The sequence below is a fragment of the Mirounga leonina genome, unplaced genomic scaffold (assembly GCF_011800145.1).
Source record: "Mirounga leonina isolate KUSES-001 unplaced genomic scaffold, KU_Mleo_1.0 Mir_165, whole genome shotgun sequence".
Classification (NCBI taxonomy): domain Eukaryota; kingdom Metazoa; phylum Chordata; class Mammalia; order Carnivora; family Phocidae; genus Mirounga; species Mirounga leonina.
In genome coordinates this window covers 53,265,899-53,283,132 of record NW_023270415.1, presented here as the reverse complement: position 1 = coordinate 53,283,132, position 17,234 = coordinate 53,265,899, and the positions used below count along the sequence as shown (strand labels likewise).

General features: G+C 37.4%; 1 protein-coding gene and 1 long non-coding RNA gene across 4 annotated transcripts in view; one reads left to right on the top strand and one right to left on the bottom strand.

Annotated features, from left to right (window-relative positions):
* The window catches only part of EMC2 (ER membrane protein complex subunit 2), a 54,336-nt gene extending 53,614 nt beyond the window's left edge, over window positions 1–722 (bottom strand). For all 3 annotated transcript variants that reach the window (XM_035011759.1, XM_035011758.1, XM_035011757.1), the window contains exon 1: window positions 623–722. In XM_035011759.1, the coding sequence (XP_034867650.1) occupies window positions 623–662 (40 nt within the window). In that variant the 5' untranslated portion in view covers window positions 663–722. The remainder of the gene's footprint in view (window positions 1–622) is intronic.
* A 142-nt stretch (window positions 723–864) lies between these two features.
* The window catches only part of LOC118015123, a 157,517-nt gene continuing 141,147 nt past the window's right edge, over window positions 865–17,234 (top strand). The window contains exon 1 of the long non-coding RNA XR_004680537.1: window positions 865–920. This is a non-coding gene — a long non-coding RNA (uncharacterized LOC118015123). The remainder of the gene's footprint in view (window positions 921–17,234) is intronic.

The window sequence follows — 17,234 nt, the reverse complement described above, 5'->3', positions numbered from 1 at the left end:
CTTTCAGAAAAGGAATTACTGGCAGGACGTGAGAAGAAAGTTGTGTTACGAGTCTAAGTGTGTTTTGAGGGGCAATGGGGCAGCGAATACTGAAGAGGAGAATTCAGAGACCCAGTTTTGCAGAGAGAACGAAATGTAAAGTGGCACGTAGAAAAATCAGATTTGTTCATGGGTCTTTCACAGACCTTTACTGCAGAGTTGTAACCTTTCCACAGCACTTAATAAAAGGCCTTATAGACCGTGTATTTCTTGGCTGCAGGGAAGCTTCAGCAGGCAACTATCCCGCCTCCTCCGCGCCGCCCAGCAGCCACATGAAATGTGTGACAGCCCTCCCGCCTTATAATGGAAGCTACCCTGGGCCACTGTACTGGCGCAGAAGTACGTGGGTCAGTCTGTCGATGAGCACAAGCGGTGGGGAACACCGCAGACTCCAGTCGAAGGCCGGGCCAAGGAAGGGGTCAGCCTCAACCTCCCCCTTCGCCACCACCTCAGCTCGGCCCGTCCAGAGAGAGCTCCAGTGCAGAAGACAGACCGGAGACTCCACGGCGCCACGGGCAGCAGTTACTGCCGAACCGCTTCCCAGGGCTTTCGGTCTTTCCGCACCCGCCCCGCCCGCAGTTACCTTCCCAAGTGACATCGTAAAGCTCTGAGACCTTCGCCATCTTCTCAGAACCTGGAGGCAGGGAATGAGAGGGCGGGGAGACACTGTCACGTGACCTGAGACCGGGAGGTGGCGAATTACGACACCATTTTTCATTGGTCGAGAGAGCGGAGGGGGCGGGAATCGCTGCGCACGTGCACACGGCTCTGCGGAGGGGCTGTTGGGGAAAGGGGCGGGGTCAGCTGGGCGGCGGCAGACTTTCACGGACTTTGAGGACGCCGTGGCTGAGCGCTGGGAAGTGGAGTCGGCTTGCTTTGAGGTGACTTTTTGCCAGGGATTTTTTTTTTTTTTTTTAGCAAATGCTGTTTTGTTTTGTTTTGTTTTTTAATATGCACCACTCTCGGTTTTTCTTTTTTTTCTATGTAGGTGTATTCGTTCTCTTCCCACCCCCAATAGTACCTTGTTCTCGTCCTGCACTGCTGCAACGTAACGTTGTGCTCCAATCCTTTATTTGCCCCCAACTTTCCTCCTTCCTTAATGGGGTTTGCTTCCCATTTTCTTTTGAATGTTCAAGTAAACTGTTACACTCCAAAAACTTTTTTAAATCTGTTGGAGGGACTAAGCGGGATTCTGCCTTTTCACATTACGTTTGTGTGGCCGAGGACTTATTAATGTTCACCTCAATGTTTTCTTGCCAACCTGGGTTAGTCTGCCACTCTAGATTTGAAAACTCGTAAGACCAGCCAATATGTAAGTCCTTATAAATAAATGAAATACTGAATAAATGTACAAATGAGACCATCCCAGCCCCTGCACTTCGCTCCTCTGTAACCTCACGGGGGAGCCTCCTTCCTCGCCCTTTCCCACCAAGCTAATTGCTTTCAGGAACATTAGACCCCATCTACTAGACCTAGGGAGAAATGTCTGGAGTAGAAGAAATTTAGGTTCACATGCATATATTTAGTATTTAAAACAATGGAAACGTAAAATTGTAAAGGAAGAATATGTAAAGTGAGGAAAGAAAGCTAAAAATCCCTACATTACAGCCATAGCTAAAGGACAGTGAAGAAGAGGCAATCAAGGTAGGAGAAGGGAGAAAAGAGAGTCACATCCCACAAAGCAAGGGAGTAGAACTAAAAAAAAAAGGAACTATCAATAGCATCTGCCACAGAGAAGTTCCGTAAGGACAGAAAAGACTACTGAACTTATAAACTTGGTGTAGATTCTGAATAAGGCTCATTCTCTCCAAACTTAACACACCTTGTAGAGACTCTTCATTCAAAAAAATTAAAAACCTTCCACTCAGAAATTCACATATCCTAATGCTTCAGTAGAACAATGGAATGAACAAGAACTCTATCAGACAGATTTGAATCTAGGCTCCACTGTTTAGTAGGTGGCTGACTTTCAGAATGTGTATCTCTGAGCATCAGAGTTGCTCTTTTATAAAAAAGAAGCTAGTTATATCTATATAAAAAGAAAAATATCTACTTTGAGTTGTTATCAATATTAAAAGAGATACTGCATGACGCTCCCATGGAGGTACCAGTCCTTTGGCTATAAATACTACTTATATGCTGATAACTCCCAAATTCTCCCCTGAGACCCGATTCTGCTTTCTTGACATATTCATTTAGATAGCTAATATGCATCTCTAAGTTAACATATCCCAAACAGAACTCTGGATTCCTGCCACCACACCCCCCCAACTTGGCCTTCCCCATTGCAGTTGATTAAACTGTCCACCTAGTTGCACAAACTAAAATCCTAGGCAGTATTGTTGATTCCCCACCTGCTATGTGCAGTCTGTCAGCAAATTCTGTATTGTACTTCCAAAACTTTCCCCAAATCTATTTGCATCTCCACTGCTACTACTTCAGTCTAAGCCACAACCATCTCTCATCTGACTGTAATAGCCTCTTAACCGTGTTAGTTTCATTCTTGCTATGTAAAATCTATTTTCTATACAGCAGCCCTACTGTCTTAAAAAAAAATAAAATAAAAATCAGACTACAGAAGTCCTTTGCTCGTGGCTCTCAAATGGCTCCCCCAGGCAATAAAAATATACTCTAAACCCTTTACCACAGTTTACAGGGCTCCACTCAGTGTGGCTCTCTCGTACATCCCTTACCTCATCTACCATTCTTTCTTCACTAGACCCCAGCCGTTCTGGCCTACTTTGTATTCCTCAAACATTCCAAACTCCTATCTGCCTTGGGTGGCATTTGCCCCTTATCCCTTTTCCTGGAATGTTCCTTTCCATATCTTTAAGTGGCTGTCTTCTTTTTGTCTTTTATATCTGTTTTATTTAAAACTATTATCTACTTATTTTTTTTAAAGATTTTATTTATTTATTTGACAGAGAGAGATACAGCGAGAGAGGGAACACAAGCAGGGGGAGTGGGAGAGGGAGAAGCAGGCTTCCCGCGGAGCAGGGAGCCCGATGTGGGGCTCGATGTGGGGCTCGATCCCAGGACCCTGGGATCATGACCTGAGCTGAAGGCAGACGCTTAACGACTGAGCCACCCAGGAGCCCCTAAAACTACTATCTACTTATAGGGAGGCCTTTCTTGACTATCCAATAACAAGTGGCTCCTAGTTAATGCCTATTACATCATTATGACACTTACCAGTTTAATTTTTTTTGTTTACTTATTTTCTGTATTTTTTCATTGTTATATACATTCCTTGAGAGTATGGACTTTGTCATTTTAACCTTGGAACATCCAACCTAGAAAAACCTGGCATACGGTAAATATTTATTGAATGAGTGAATTAGATACTCAAAAAATAACACCTTGTATTAGTGATTATTAGGGTAATATTTCATAGTAGTGCACATTTGAACTCTACTCCTTGGTTATGGGTAGGATGTTCTCTTTTTATATCTAATATTTTCCTAAAAATTATAAACATAGTGAGTTTGGGACCATACCAATTCATTTTACATCTCCCAGCCTCTTACCACAGTATGTGGCATATGTATTTGTGACATACATCTACAAATTAATATTTGTACTAAATTGTTTATGCCTAACATTTTGTTGGATATGAATGTGGTCTATAACATGCTTTTTTTAATGTGATGCTGTCTTATGATTTTCATTTTTTTTACAAGCTTATGTTTGAGTAGTTAGAATGATAATACATCAGAATGAACTAGAGTCAGAAAGGAATAACTTTGAATAAGCCTACATTATCTTTGAGGTGGGATAAGCTTTATTTATCAAGCCATATTGGCCTACAAAGCCCTTTGGAGTGCTTCTTTTTTATGGTCAGAGTTTACTTAAATTAATATCTTCAGACATTATGAAAGACTAAAGCAACTTTTTAGATGTAATAAACCTTGTGGCATTTATAAAATGGACATCATTTAACAAGACAACATAATACCATTTGAATTGATTTTGCAATATCCAACATCATCATCATTATTTAGAATCTGTTTGCTTTGTTCTGTCTTAATCATACTGAATTAAAATATTCCACATTATGTAACAGTTTATAACCTGTATTTACTGTGACAATTATCCATGAAAGTAAATTGGTCTCACTACAAGTCTCATATAAAATTTACTATAGCTTTTAAATCATGTTATTGTTTCTAATTAGTGAATCATAGCCATAAATCCCTTTGCATTTAAGGGAAAATATTACTTATTTCATCTTCATTCCATGTCAATAGATTTTCACTGTGACACATTCACATTTGGAAGGAAGTTTTCCTTAGAGTTTTATTTACTAAAAGCCAGATTAACATGGAGCTGTTTTAAGAACCTTCCTGAACATTTTTTATTACATTTTTAAAAGATCATGTAATTTAGTATGTCCCACCCTCCAAACACAAAAGCCTATACCCCCTTTGCTGGCACAACTGTAGTGTTAGGCACTTCTAGTTTTCCCAACTTTACCATCATTTGCAGTATATGTTTTAAAATGTGCCAGCAGTTCATTTCACATCCAATTATATTTTAGAAAGCAAGAGAGAGTCCCTGGGAAACATTTCCAGTGAGATCACTTTGGTCCTTTCACAGTAGAATTCACAAACTGATAATTACCCCTCTGTGCCATAGTTGTAACAGTGAAAAGGAAAGTACATCCAGAAAGAGTACACCCAAAATTTCTCCCACATGAGCAATAAATTATAGCTGTTTCTTTTTAAGATTTATAACCATACTTAAAAGTCCACTTTTTCAAATGATATTTATTTAATTTCCCCCAAGTGCATATTCTGTTCTCATACACAAATACATCTGTGTATATGTAGCAGTCTTTGTGCAAAAATGTGGTTTTGTAAATACCTTTTTTGTGTACTAAAAATCCAGGAGTCTCTATGAACTATTATAGTAACCTAATGGTTTCTGGAGCCCATCTAGACTGCATGTTCTACAGTAGAACTATAACTGAATTCTTTATTTGAAAAATGTTCAAAAAGGTATTTATTCACAATAAATAAATTGCATTATGGGTAAGCTCACACACAAATATACTGAATATTGGGGCACCTGGGTGGTTCAGTCAGTTAGCATTTACCTTTTGCTCAGGCTGTGATCTCAGGGTCCTGGGTTGGAGCCCCACATCCAGCCCTGTGTAGGGCTCCCTGCTCCATAAAATTTCATGGCAGGAAGTCTGTTTCTCCTTGGCCCTCTGCCCTCCCCTCTACCCCGCTCATGCACTCTCTCTCTCTCGCAAATAAATAAAATCTTTAAAAAAACATATACTGAATATTAACTTAGACACTTTTTCTAAGTACATGTTATTCTGTTACAAATATAATTTTCATTTTTCTCCAGTCTCTCTTCTGTGATCTGTTAGCATCACTCTAGCCACAAGTGGCTTAAGTTGTTCATTCAGACCTGTAGTTCTGATGTATCTTTGTTTGTTTGTTTGTTTCCCTTGCCATCAGGCTACAAGTTCATTTCCTTTACTGGTCATCTTTTTCTTTCTATGGTCATGCTGACCACTCTTTGCTAGAATTCATTTAAATGCCAATAGCAACACTGGACACAAAGTGTCCATCTTACCTTTCAGGTCATAAATCATATCATTTTTTGCACATAGGAAGGCGTACTTAGTCAACCCCATGGATTTGTTTGGGAAAAAGACTGGTTTCCCAGCAGAATTCCACTAAGAAAACTGCCTACCCCCTAAATCCATTCTACCAACCTCATCCATCTCTATCTCATACCTGCGGAAACACCACAATCTCAAATTTTTTTTAAAGGTATCTAACATAATTTTTTAAATTTTAGTTAAAATTCTTTTTTTTAAGATGTTATTTATTTGAAAGAGGGCATGAGCGGGATAAGGGGCAGAGGGAGAAGCAGACTCCCCACTGAGCAGGGAGCCCAACCCGGGGCTCAATCCCAGGACCCTGAGATCATGACCTGAGCCGAAGGCAGGTACTTAACCAACTGAACCACCCAGGCACCTCTAAAATTATTTTTTTAATTGAAGTATAATTAGCATATTGTTATATTAGTTTCAGATGTACAAATACAATGATTCAACAATTCTATACATTACTCAGTGCTCATCATAAGCAGGATATTCTTAATCCCCTTTATCTATTTCACCCTTTCCCCTACCCACCTCCTCTCTGGTAGTTATGCCTTTGTTTATTCTCTGTATTTAAGAGTCTGTCTTTTTGTTTGTTTCCTTTTTTCTTTGTTTCTTGGATTCCACATATGAGTGAAATCATACGGCATTTGTTTTTCTCTGTCTTATTTCACTTAGCATTATATCCTCTAGGTCCATCTATGTTGTTGTGAATGGCAAGATCTCATTCTTTTTTATGGCTTAGTAATATTCATTGTGCATATATACCACATCATCTTTATCCATTTGGCTATGGATGGACACTTGGGTTGCTTCCATACTTTGGGTATTGTAAATAATGCTGCAGTAAACATAGCGGTGCATATATCTTTTTGAATCAGTGTTTTTGCTGTCTTTGGGTTAAAACCCAGTAGTGGAATTACTGGATCATATGGTTAATTATATAATATTTTTGAGGAACCTCTATACTGTTTCCTACAGGGGCTGCACCAATTCACATTTCCACCAACAGTGTACAAGGGTTCCTTTTTCTTCACATTCTCTCCAACACTTGTTATTTCTTGTCTTTTGAGTTTAACCATTCTGACAGGTGTAAGGTCTCATCGTGGTTCTTTATCTTAAAACTGAGCAATAAAATATTTTAACTTCCTTCTGCCATTATGTTTCCATTATAGATTCTTTTACATCTTTTAATAATGGGCTTGAGCATTTCTGTGGGTGGGGTGGGAACCACAGTAGTCAGAGGGGAATGATTTCAGTTGATGCAGTTTTTCTAGCAATGGCAAGATTATGGAATATTAAAAATAACCTCAATCTAATCTTGAGAAAACATCACAGACAAACCCAGATTGAGGGCCATTCAATGAGAATAACTGACCAGTACTCATCAGAGAGTGGCAGTGACATGATATATTGCTCTTCTAAGCCTTTAGACAAATGCTTAGTCTTAGATGCCCATTGACAGATTCTGGTGTCGTATATGTAGTGGGATTAAGTGTACAGATTTAACAGTTATAAACGAGTCCCCAAAGTAGTTTGTATTAATTACAAACTGTACATACCATGTCATAGAAGGCATAGAGTTTCATTACATTCCGAGGTAACAGCAATGGATTATTTGCCAACATACATGTACGTTGCTCCCTTCTGCGGAACTTGCTGGGTTTTAACCCGAAGTTGCTCATTCTAGCTATGTAATTAAGGAATCTGAGCAAGTTATTTTAACTTCACTGAATCATAGTTTCCTTCTATGTCAAATAAGCATATTAATACTTGCTGATTATAACAAGGATTACAAGTAATAAACACAGAAGTTCTCACACAGAGTCTGGCATGTGGTATAATAATACCCAATATTATATACCAATTATTGAGTATTTACTGTATACCTCGCACTTCACAAATTGCTCTTTGTAGATTATTTCAAACAACAACCCCACTTTACAGATGAAGGAACAGTTCAGAGGGGTTGAATAACTTTCCCAAACACACAATGATATATTCCTTCACAGAGCAGGATCTTAGTAAAAAATAGCTTTGCCATGTTGGTACTCTGGGAAGGGAAAGCTTTCAGACCATGATGCGTATTTTATGCCTGTGAAAGAAAAGAGCCTCCGAAGCAGGATTGGACAGAAAGAGCTTCATGCCGTGATTTAGATTGGACAAAGTATTAGCCAGTTCAATGAGAAAAGCTCCTGAGCAAAGATTACCCATTAGAGGAGTCCTACACTGGGTAGAAATGGCCAGGCCCTAGAACCCCCACATGTTCAATCATTGTGTGGGGGCTGCCTGGAAGAGCATGGCCCCAGTTCAGACGGTGAGATGAGTTTTGAAGCCTTTAAGAGCTGGAAGCTGTCAGCTGACTTGCACTCCTTGCAGTTGAATAGCAAGTTGTTGGGGTTTTTTTTAAGATTTTATTTATTTATTTGACGGAAACACACAGCGAGAAAGGGAACACAAGCAGGGGGAGTGGGAGAGGGAGAAGCAGGCTTCCCGCTGAGCAGGGAGCCCCATGCGGGGCTTGATTCCAGGACCTTGGGATCATGACCTGAGCCGAAGGCAGACGCTTAACACCTGAGCCACCCAGGTGCCCCGCAAGTTCTTTCTTGAAGGGAAATTCTAACAGAGCACCTCGCTAGCTGCCACAGTAGCATTGTTTTTATTATTCCATTCTGGGTGTAATCTTCCATTTTTGTTGAGAAGTAGGTCTCCTGAAATACTAGCTAGACTGCAAAGCTATTTAACATAGCTATTAGACATATGGAAATTTTACTTCAACTTCACAAAATGTCTTCTAGTATATGATTAATAGTTCAATAGTCCTTACTTTGCATTGAAGAAAAGACATGGTAGATTATAGATAGCCCACAGAGACTTGAAAATTTGCTTATTTTTTTATGAGATACTAATCAGGAATTATTCATTCTTTTCTTGTGAAGGGAATTAATGCTACTACCATTGATAAATTACCTAGGATTTCATATTTCTTTCTTTTTTCAGTCAGATTCCAAATACATACAAGTAATTTAGAATTTTTAAACATCTTTCCAAGAATAACAGTGTAACTCTGAAAAACGGCAGCATTTCTAAAATTCTATAACTCAAGATCTCCATGAAGTACTAGAAAATTCCAAAGATACTGCACCCACAATGACCCTTGATAATTCACTGGACAGCTACCATACTATCATTGATGACTGCTTCTTAATAAACTTAAGCAAGGCCAAATTTCGTTAATACTTTCCCCCCAAAACAGAAAATTGATTACAGGTCTGAAATATGAATGGTGCATAAATCCAAAGACCCTCGCTGTCAAACTGTACTTCTCCCTACTGAATGCCAGGCAGTCCTAGTTAGCATTTGCTGTACTGCACAGATGCCCTTCTGGAAAGATATTACAGGTGCTCCAGATGCTGGTCTGCCAGAATGAAATAATGAAAGCAGTACCTAATGGGAGAAGGCAGAGTGCTCCCCAGACTCAAATGAATAGCAAAGTTATTGAAGGATTGTACCTTTTAAAGAAAGAAACTTGCAACAAAAGAGTATTGGTGAACAAAACTTTGGCAGTTATTTTCAGGGAACAGTTATACGGGACACAGAAGCTATGAATCTCAATGCACAAATTCAGGTGCGCAAGAACAAAGTTTGCATTTTTATAAAACTCAATTTCTATTTGAGGTACCTTCTTGGAGGAAGACAAAAATTTAATCTCAGGTTGGAATTTGTCCCCACCTTGCTGCCTTCTCCTTTTTCAAGGCTACCCTGACTTACGTGAAAGTGATGTTTAGAATATTGAACAAACCATAGGGCAAGGTCCCTGACTGTTAGTAGCCTTTACGATTCTCACCTTCTAGTTAACACACCCTGTATGGTCTCTCCCACATTGAATATGGGTGACCTGTGTTATCAATAAGATATTTTAGAAATGATGAAGTGCAACTTTTGAGGCTGTCATAAAAGATATTGTGTCTTCTGCCTTGCTCTCTTAGATCACTCATTCTGGGGAAGAAAGCTCCCATGTCATGAAGACAATCATGCAGCTTTACAGAGATCCAGGTAGTGAGGAACTGAGGTGTCCTGCAACTTGCAAGCCATGTGAGTGATACAGCTTAGATTGTTCCTCCATCCCCAGACAAGACTTCAGACCCAGCTGACATTTTGACTGCAAACTCATGAGATACGTTTAGCCAGAACAGCACAGCTAAGCTGTTCCCAAATTCCTGACTCTCAGAAACTGTGTGAGATAACAAATGTTTAATATTGCTTTAAGCTGCCAGTTTTATACAACAATAGATAAGTAATATACCAAAAAAATCAGAAAGGAGGCAGACACTGGCTTATTGCTTACATAGCATCCTGGAGCCTTCTCTGCTGTCCCAGGCATTATTCATTAGTTTGGGGAGGGTAGGTGATTCTGGGTAAATGCCTATTTATCAGCGAATGTGAAGTACTTTGATAACTTATCAACTAGTACAACCATACCAGTTATATATCAGTCATGCTTATGTAGTCTCAAGACATTGAGAAGCCCACCTAGTCTTCCAGTTAGCACTACAGCCCTTCTTTCTCTCCACAAATGCGTCCAGGTCCTGTGGCTCTCCTAACTACTTTTGGATCACATGGGAATTTGAGGTTCCCTCCCTCTGCATACCTTCCAATCTTTTATTTGTTCTTAGTGCTCTCACCTCCTTGACACCCTGACTAGAAAATAAGGCTTCTCTCTCTGGGAGCCTCTAAACTTGAATTTTGTCGGCTCCTCTTGAGGCTCATCTTCCTTACCACTCCTGCCTCCATTCCCCAACCCTATGAGAGCAATATTTCAGTCTCAAGGGAAGTACCCCTGCAGCCTCAGTGCTTTATTCCCCAAGCATTGTCTTGTGATTTTTCCAGAGGCAGCTATGTATATCCTCTCTGATGACTTTTGAAAACCAAAGCCAGAGGGATGAGGTTCCTGACTTCCTAGTTTTCTCCCCTCACACTCTCTCCCTGAGACAGTAATTCAGGATCTGGAGGAGGGTGAGGCAAGTTTCATTCTCAGAGAGATGGGCAGAGAAAGAGAATATCACTTCTTAACCTAAAAATGTTATCCCACTGCCCCGTCTCTAGAGAAATTTAATGTCTGCCCGCTAAAGAACTATTATATTGGCTGGGACGTGATTATTTCATCAAAGCTCAACAGGTTCTAATTAATAGCTCTTTGCTCTGATTCCATGATGATAAAGTAACACTTTGGTTTGATTTTCCAAGAACCTAGATACCTTGAAAAGGTACTTTCCTCACAAAGCCAATATAGTTGTATCTCTTTTCTAGAAAGATCTTTGCCTGACTTCCCCCAATCAGGGTTAGGTACCCTGCTCATATGCTCCAGTATTCCCTCTGCCTAAAAGCACTTATCCCACTGTTATAATCATTATGTATCATCATTTGTGTCTATCACTAGACTCTAAGCTCCATTCAACATCTGTGTTGATGTTGATTTGTCCCCAGAGACTCAATAATTATTTGTGGAAAGGCAGAAGCTCCATTACATCAATGCTCACTGATTTGGGGTTTTATAAACCAGTAAAATTTCTAGGAAAAAGGTAAAGGAGTCAATTTAAGTTGCCAACTTTTTATTTTGCTAAGTGAGGACATTAAAAGCAATCACTACAACTTAGCTTTACATAGTTTCATCTTAAAATTGCTATTTTAACACCAAAGGAGTTATAGGATTCAATAAGAACAGTCCTTTTTTGGAGCAAATTTAACTTCTTTACCAGAGACCAGTGACAGCTTCTACCTGAATTGGCACCACATGGCAGACACATTTGAGAACTGCTGAAAACTTCTTAAATCCCTTCCTACTCTCAGATAGATAATTTGAAATGGTAACTCTATACCTATTTCCAAAGTGGGAAATTCTAGATTTTTTTTTAAAGAAACATTCCCAAATAGCTAACTCCTGATTTCTTATTCTTATTATCTGTGTCCTTAAAGGAAAAAAAAAAAGTCACCAAACATCTTGGCACATGATTCACAGCTGGGACTTACTATCATCTTCAAAATTTTTTACTCTTCCCCAGTAAATCCCTGAAGGAGTAAACATATTAGGAAGTAAGAACTACTGTAATTTTGTTTGTCTTTAAAACATGTATGGGGAAGGGTTGCTCCAGTCTGATCTAAGAAGAAAAATAAAATTATAGTTGAAGTATCGCATGACGCAAAACATTTCTGGCAAATTTATGTTGAATATAGCTCTTGTCTCATAAATTCAACAAAATTCATTTTGATTAAGTTTTACACTAAAGCACCACACATGTATTATTAGTGTTTCATTTTACAAATCACAAAAATTCTTGACAAAACAGTGGATATGTAAAGAACATTTTCATTAGGATTGGAACAGAAGGTACTTATCTCTGCAAATAGGTGTGGTATCGACAAATGGCAAAAACAATAACGAAAACACAGAAGTCATGTTTCTATTTTAAATGTCACTTATTTTGAGAACCCATGGGATAAATTACAGCAGCCTTTGGGAAAGCAGAGACATTAAAATTAGGAGATGGAAAAGATGAAATCAGTGATGATGTAATCTAGACCCGTGATGACACAGGAGACTCCCTTAAAGATTCCGCCTTCATGCTGTGTCTGTTGTAATGCTTCAGGCAAGGAGAGATTTCTGAATCTGACTTGTGCTTTCACAAATCTGCTTTCTTCTTATTTTTATTTTGCTTTGTATTGTAACTTCCTTGCTGACCTGAGGAAAAAAAAGAGACCTTAATATTCTGATTTTAGTACATTTTTTCTTACAGTAGGACACCAAATAGAATACTGAAAGTAAAAGCATGTTATTTTTTATTATAAAACAATTTCACAAGTAAATTTCACAGCTAAACTCTGGCCTCTCAATAAAATAGATCAAACAATTTCCATATGCAGGAATAAAAATTAGAAATCTCATGAATTATGGATCTCTATACATTGTAAACTCTCAAGATGAATTATGCTTTTTTTACATTGTCTTTTTTGCTTCATCAGAATTCTTTGAAAATAAAAGAGTAATACATTTAACTCTGGTTTGAAATACACAACATGTATAATCTGACTTGTGAAAAGTAATCTATTTTAATATATGGTTGTCCCAATTATGATACCACCTAATATATTAATTTAAGGAACAACTGAGTAGGCAGAAATGGTATTTATGATTATTATTAATCTAGCCCAATTCAGTATGAGTTTAGGGCGTAAGAGGTCACACTTACACTATATATTTTTTTAAATGTAAGTTGGTCTTGCAGGTTTTCATTTAATTCGTGAATAGCTAACACCACCTTTAACCATTAATCTTGAACAAAAGTTTTCCCATTCTAAAAATGCTAGGAAATGAAAACCAAAATGATGTTGATGATACCATTTTTTAAGACGTGTTAATGATAAAAGTTAAGTATTTTTAAACTACCAGGAGCTAAATTTGGTTTATTACTTAAAAAACAGTTATAATTGGCAGCATAATATCAGTAAGTAGATACTTTAGTGTCAACACAAACAAGATTATCAACCTGAGCTGCATGCTAAGCACAATTAAGTGAGAAACCAAAGTTCAACCAGAGTACACTCGTCTGATTCTGAGAGTTCTTCTCTACAGTTTCAGATTACAATCACTTTAGAGCAATTACATGAGTTAACTTAGACAATTTTTTTTAGTTAGAAAAGATAAATATTTTTTTTTAATTTGAGGGGATGAAAGGTACATATTACACAAAGTATAAAAACTCTTTCTATTGAAAAACTCACATAGCTGAGCTTCTGAAATACGTCTTTGAATTACCAGTGGACAAACCTATGAGGAGACTGTTGTTTCTGAAGAAATTGTCACTAAGGGATAGACACTCAAATGAAATTGTAGGCACACAAATAGTGTAAATAAATAAAATACATGACACAGATATACAGACATGCCATTCTCACAGTTACTGCTAAAAAAGAAATTGTTCTTTTTCAATTGCAGTTAATATTCCTTGGAATCCTAAAATTTTGACTTGATTTTTGACTTTACCAATTGTTTATAACATGACCTGGCATACATCCTTGACAATCTCATTTGGCAGAAGATAATAATACCTACCTCAGAGGGTTATTAAGAAGATGAAATGTGAAAATGGCTGTGAAAGCATAGCACAATACCTGACACATGAATAAAAATAAACTTTAAATGGTTAAAAGTAATCACTGTAATGAAGTCATCATTTCATGGACTAGTTCTGTTTTCTTTTCCATTCATCATTCAGCTTTAGTACAGGATGATCTAGCAAACTGTGTAATATTTCCTTGGTGATAGTTAAATAGAAGCCTGATGTAGATTTGAAAATAATATCTTGGAAGAAGCAAAGATAATTTCTACTTGTTGCATTTTTATCCACATTTACGAATCCATCTACTTTAAAATTGTAAAATTGGCAGGCAGTTGTCTTGAATTTTCAGCCAGATATCCAGGAAGCCCAAATGGTTTCTTAAGTTTATAAAATAAGCAACTGCCTACTCTAAACTAACCTGTCTATGAAGATGTGGAATGCGATGAGATTATAATCACACCTGTTCTCACATCTCTTCCCATACTAACCTAAAACTAAACCTCTTTAACCCATAAAAAACACTACTGATAAACCCTGCTAACAAAGTTTTTTTCTTCTGTTTCTTCTCTGAAATTTCTCCTTAATGTCCTTAGGAAAAAATCTAAGATATAAGTGTCATTTAACATAATTTTATTTTTTTCAGCTTTAAGAGGAAATGAAAGTTATCAAGAAAGGAACATATGTGATATTTTAATGGGGGCTAACATAATGCTAGTTCAGATACCTTGTGTGTTAGAATCTAATGTATTTCTTCCAGCCCATCACTCATCCCAACCCCATTCCTTAATACTTCTCTACATAGATATAAAATAGATGGGGATGCAAGAATTGGCTTCATATGGTTGAAAATATAAATGTAATTTTTAATCCTTTAATAAAAAGGAAAGCAACAGTAGCATAAACAATAACTTCTGGAAAACTTTTCCTGTGACATAGGGTCTACTCTCATACCATTAACAGCCATAATGAAAATCTTCAATTAACAACTCACATCACCAGGGAATCATATTGGCCTTAAAATATTGGTCAATTGTGGGAATGGCTCTGGGATGAAAAATAAAACTAAGAAATTTCCTATAACTCCCCTGATTTAGAATTTTAATGCATGCATGTGAAAAAAAGTTCAAGAACAGGAGGAAAGACATACATTCTTCTTTATACTTTCCACATTTCGCCACTTCATATGGGATACCTGTCAGTCACTCCAGTATGTTTGAAGTTTCTATTTTGTTTGGAGGAACTGGGCTGGGAATGGAAAGAGACCTTGTGAGTCCTTATCACATTAGCTGAAAAGGTAAAGCAAGTCTGTTAGTCAATTTGCTTGTTTGTCAGTCTCCTCTCTCCTCCCACAATCCCTGCCCGTATCAGGTCACATGACAGCTCCACCAAACATAGCCCCCAGCTGATTGGATCAATTGTGGGTACTTGACTCAAGCTGAGCTAATCAGATTCATCTTCCAAGCATTTGGAATTGGAATTTAGAAATTCTACTTGACAACTTTGGACCATTAGGGAGAGGACATAAAGCTGACCCTGGAGTGACCATGTTTGGGCTTGCATAAATGAAACCCAGAAATCTCCATAGAGAAAGAAAATATTGATTCAGGCACATAAAAAGATGAAGAAATGAGAGTCCCTTTGGCCCTGGAGGGAGAGAATAGAGAGAATGAAATTAACTGCCTTGGATCTTGATGGCATTTTGTTTCCTTGTTCCAGTCTCTCAAAAAACCTGTCCCTGAGTTTTTTAACCAAGTTTTTTTTTTTTTAAAGATTTTATTTATTTATTTGAGAGAGAGAATGAGACAGAGAGAGAGAGCATGAGAGGGGGGAGGATCAAAGGGAGAAGCAGACTCCCTGCCGAGCAGGGGGTCCAATGCGGGACTCCATCCCAGGACTCCAGGATCATGACCTGAGCCGAAGGCAGTCGCTTAACCAACTGAGCCACCCAGGCGCCCCTGTCCCTGAGTTTTTTAAATAGTGCTTTATCCTTTAAATGAATTTGCCATCATTAGCTAGTTTGAGTGAGTCTCTATTCCTTACAACCAATGACTAAGGTAGGAAATAAGCCTAGTCTTACTTGAAAACAAAGTTTTGCAGAGATATATTCTTAAAGAGTTACTATTAACTCAGTAGAATGTGTATGACAGTTTGGAACTTTTGTTTTTAAAGAGTTAGTACATATGTAAGTGTAAAGATGCCAAACAAAGGCATAAATTTCATAAATCAAGGCATTAACATAATGTGAAAATAAGATAAATATTATTTGATCTAAATATTATTTGATCTACTAAAAAAAACTATTATAAATGGAGTCCAGCTTTACATTTAAAAGTTCTTTTGTAATATTTAAAGTTTACATATAAATAAAATATGTCTTGACTGTTTCCAGTCAAGACATAATTTTTCCATAATCCCTTTGTTATAATCTTAGGTATTCCTTCTTATATTAATTAGATTTTTATCTTCATCAAATATATGTACACAGTTTTTATTAAGGCAAATTTCACTAAAAGAATTATGATAATGCCAATCTTCCTCTCCCAAACCAAACACTGAATTCTTCTAAATATACATTTCCCCTGCTATTTCTAAATTTCTAAATAATATAGTTTACTGCTATCTCAGTATAGCAGTGTTATCTCTGCCAATGCTTTTTTTCTGCTTTGCCCATCCTTTTTATATAGGGTTTACTTTATCAAACACCCAAATACATTTGCCATCATAGATGCTGTCAAGTAGATAGAGCAATTCTTCCTTCCTTCTCTGCAACATTTCATTTTTTCCTGGAATTAGTAACTACTTAAAATTTTCATGTGCCCGTTTTTATTATTCATTTGTCTAAATTTACTGTAGTTTTTTCAATACTGTTTTATGAGGGCTCAATTATCAATTTCTTCTTCCTCTGCTTTTATTTCTCTTCTATGCCCTGTTCCAATCTGGACTGTTCTCTACACATTTCAGTTCTGGGGAATTTTCTTGTGTAGTTCTTCAGATGATTTCATTTCCTCATTTTCTTGTTTGAAAGTTGAATCTTTTGTTGGATTCTCTAACTTCTTTGCTTTTCATCTCTTGTTTCCCATCTCCTTGATCTTCCTGTTCTACTAGCTGGGAAATGTCTTCAATATTATCTTCCAAATCTTCTATTAAATTGGTGTTTTTGTCTGTCTTATTTTTCATTTCCAAGTCTTCCTTGTTCTCTGTTCTTTTTTAATAGCATGTTGTTCTTGTTTTAGCTAGCAATAATCATCTGTTATCTCTCTGAGAATATTCCTTAAAGTATGTTCTCCTTTTAGTGTCTCTTATTTTCTCTGGGTATTTTATTTTCTCTTTATCTTTCTAATGTCTAACTTTCATGTAGAAGACTTTACTCAAATGTCTTGTGATACTTAGCTGTTTTACATTTAATTATAAGACACTAGAATGCTGTATGGAAGCACTATGTGTTTGTGATGAATAGG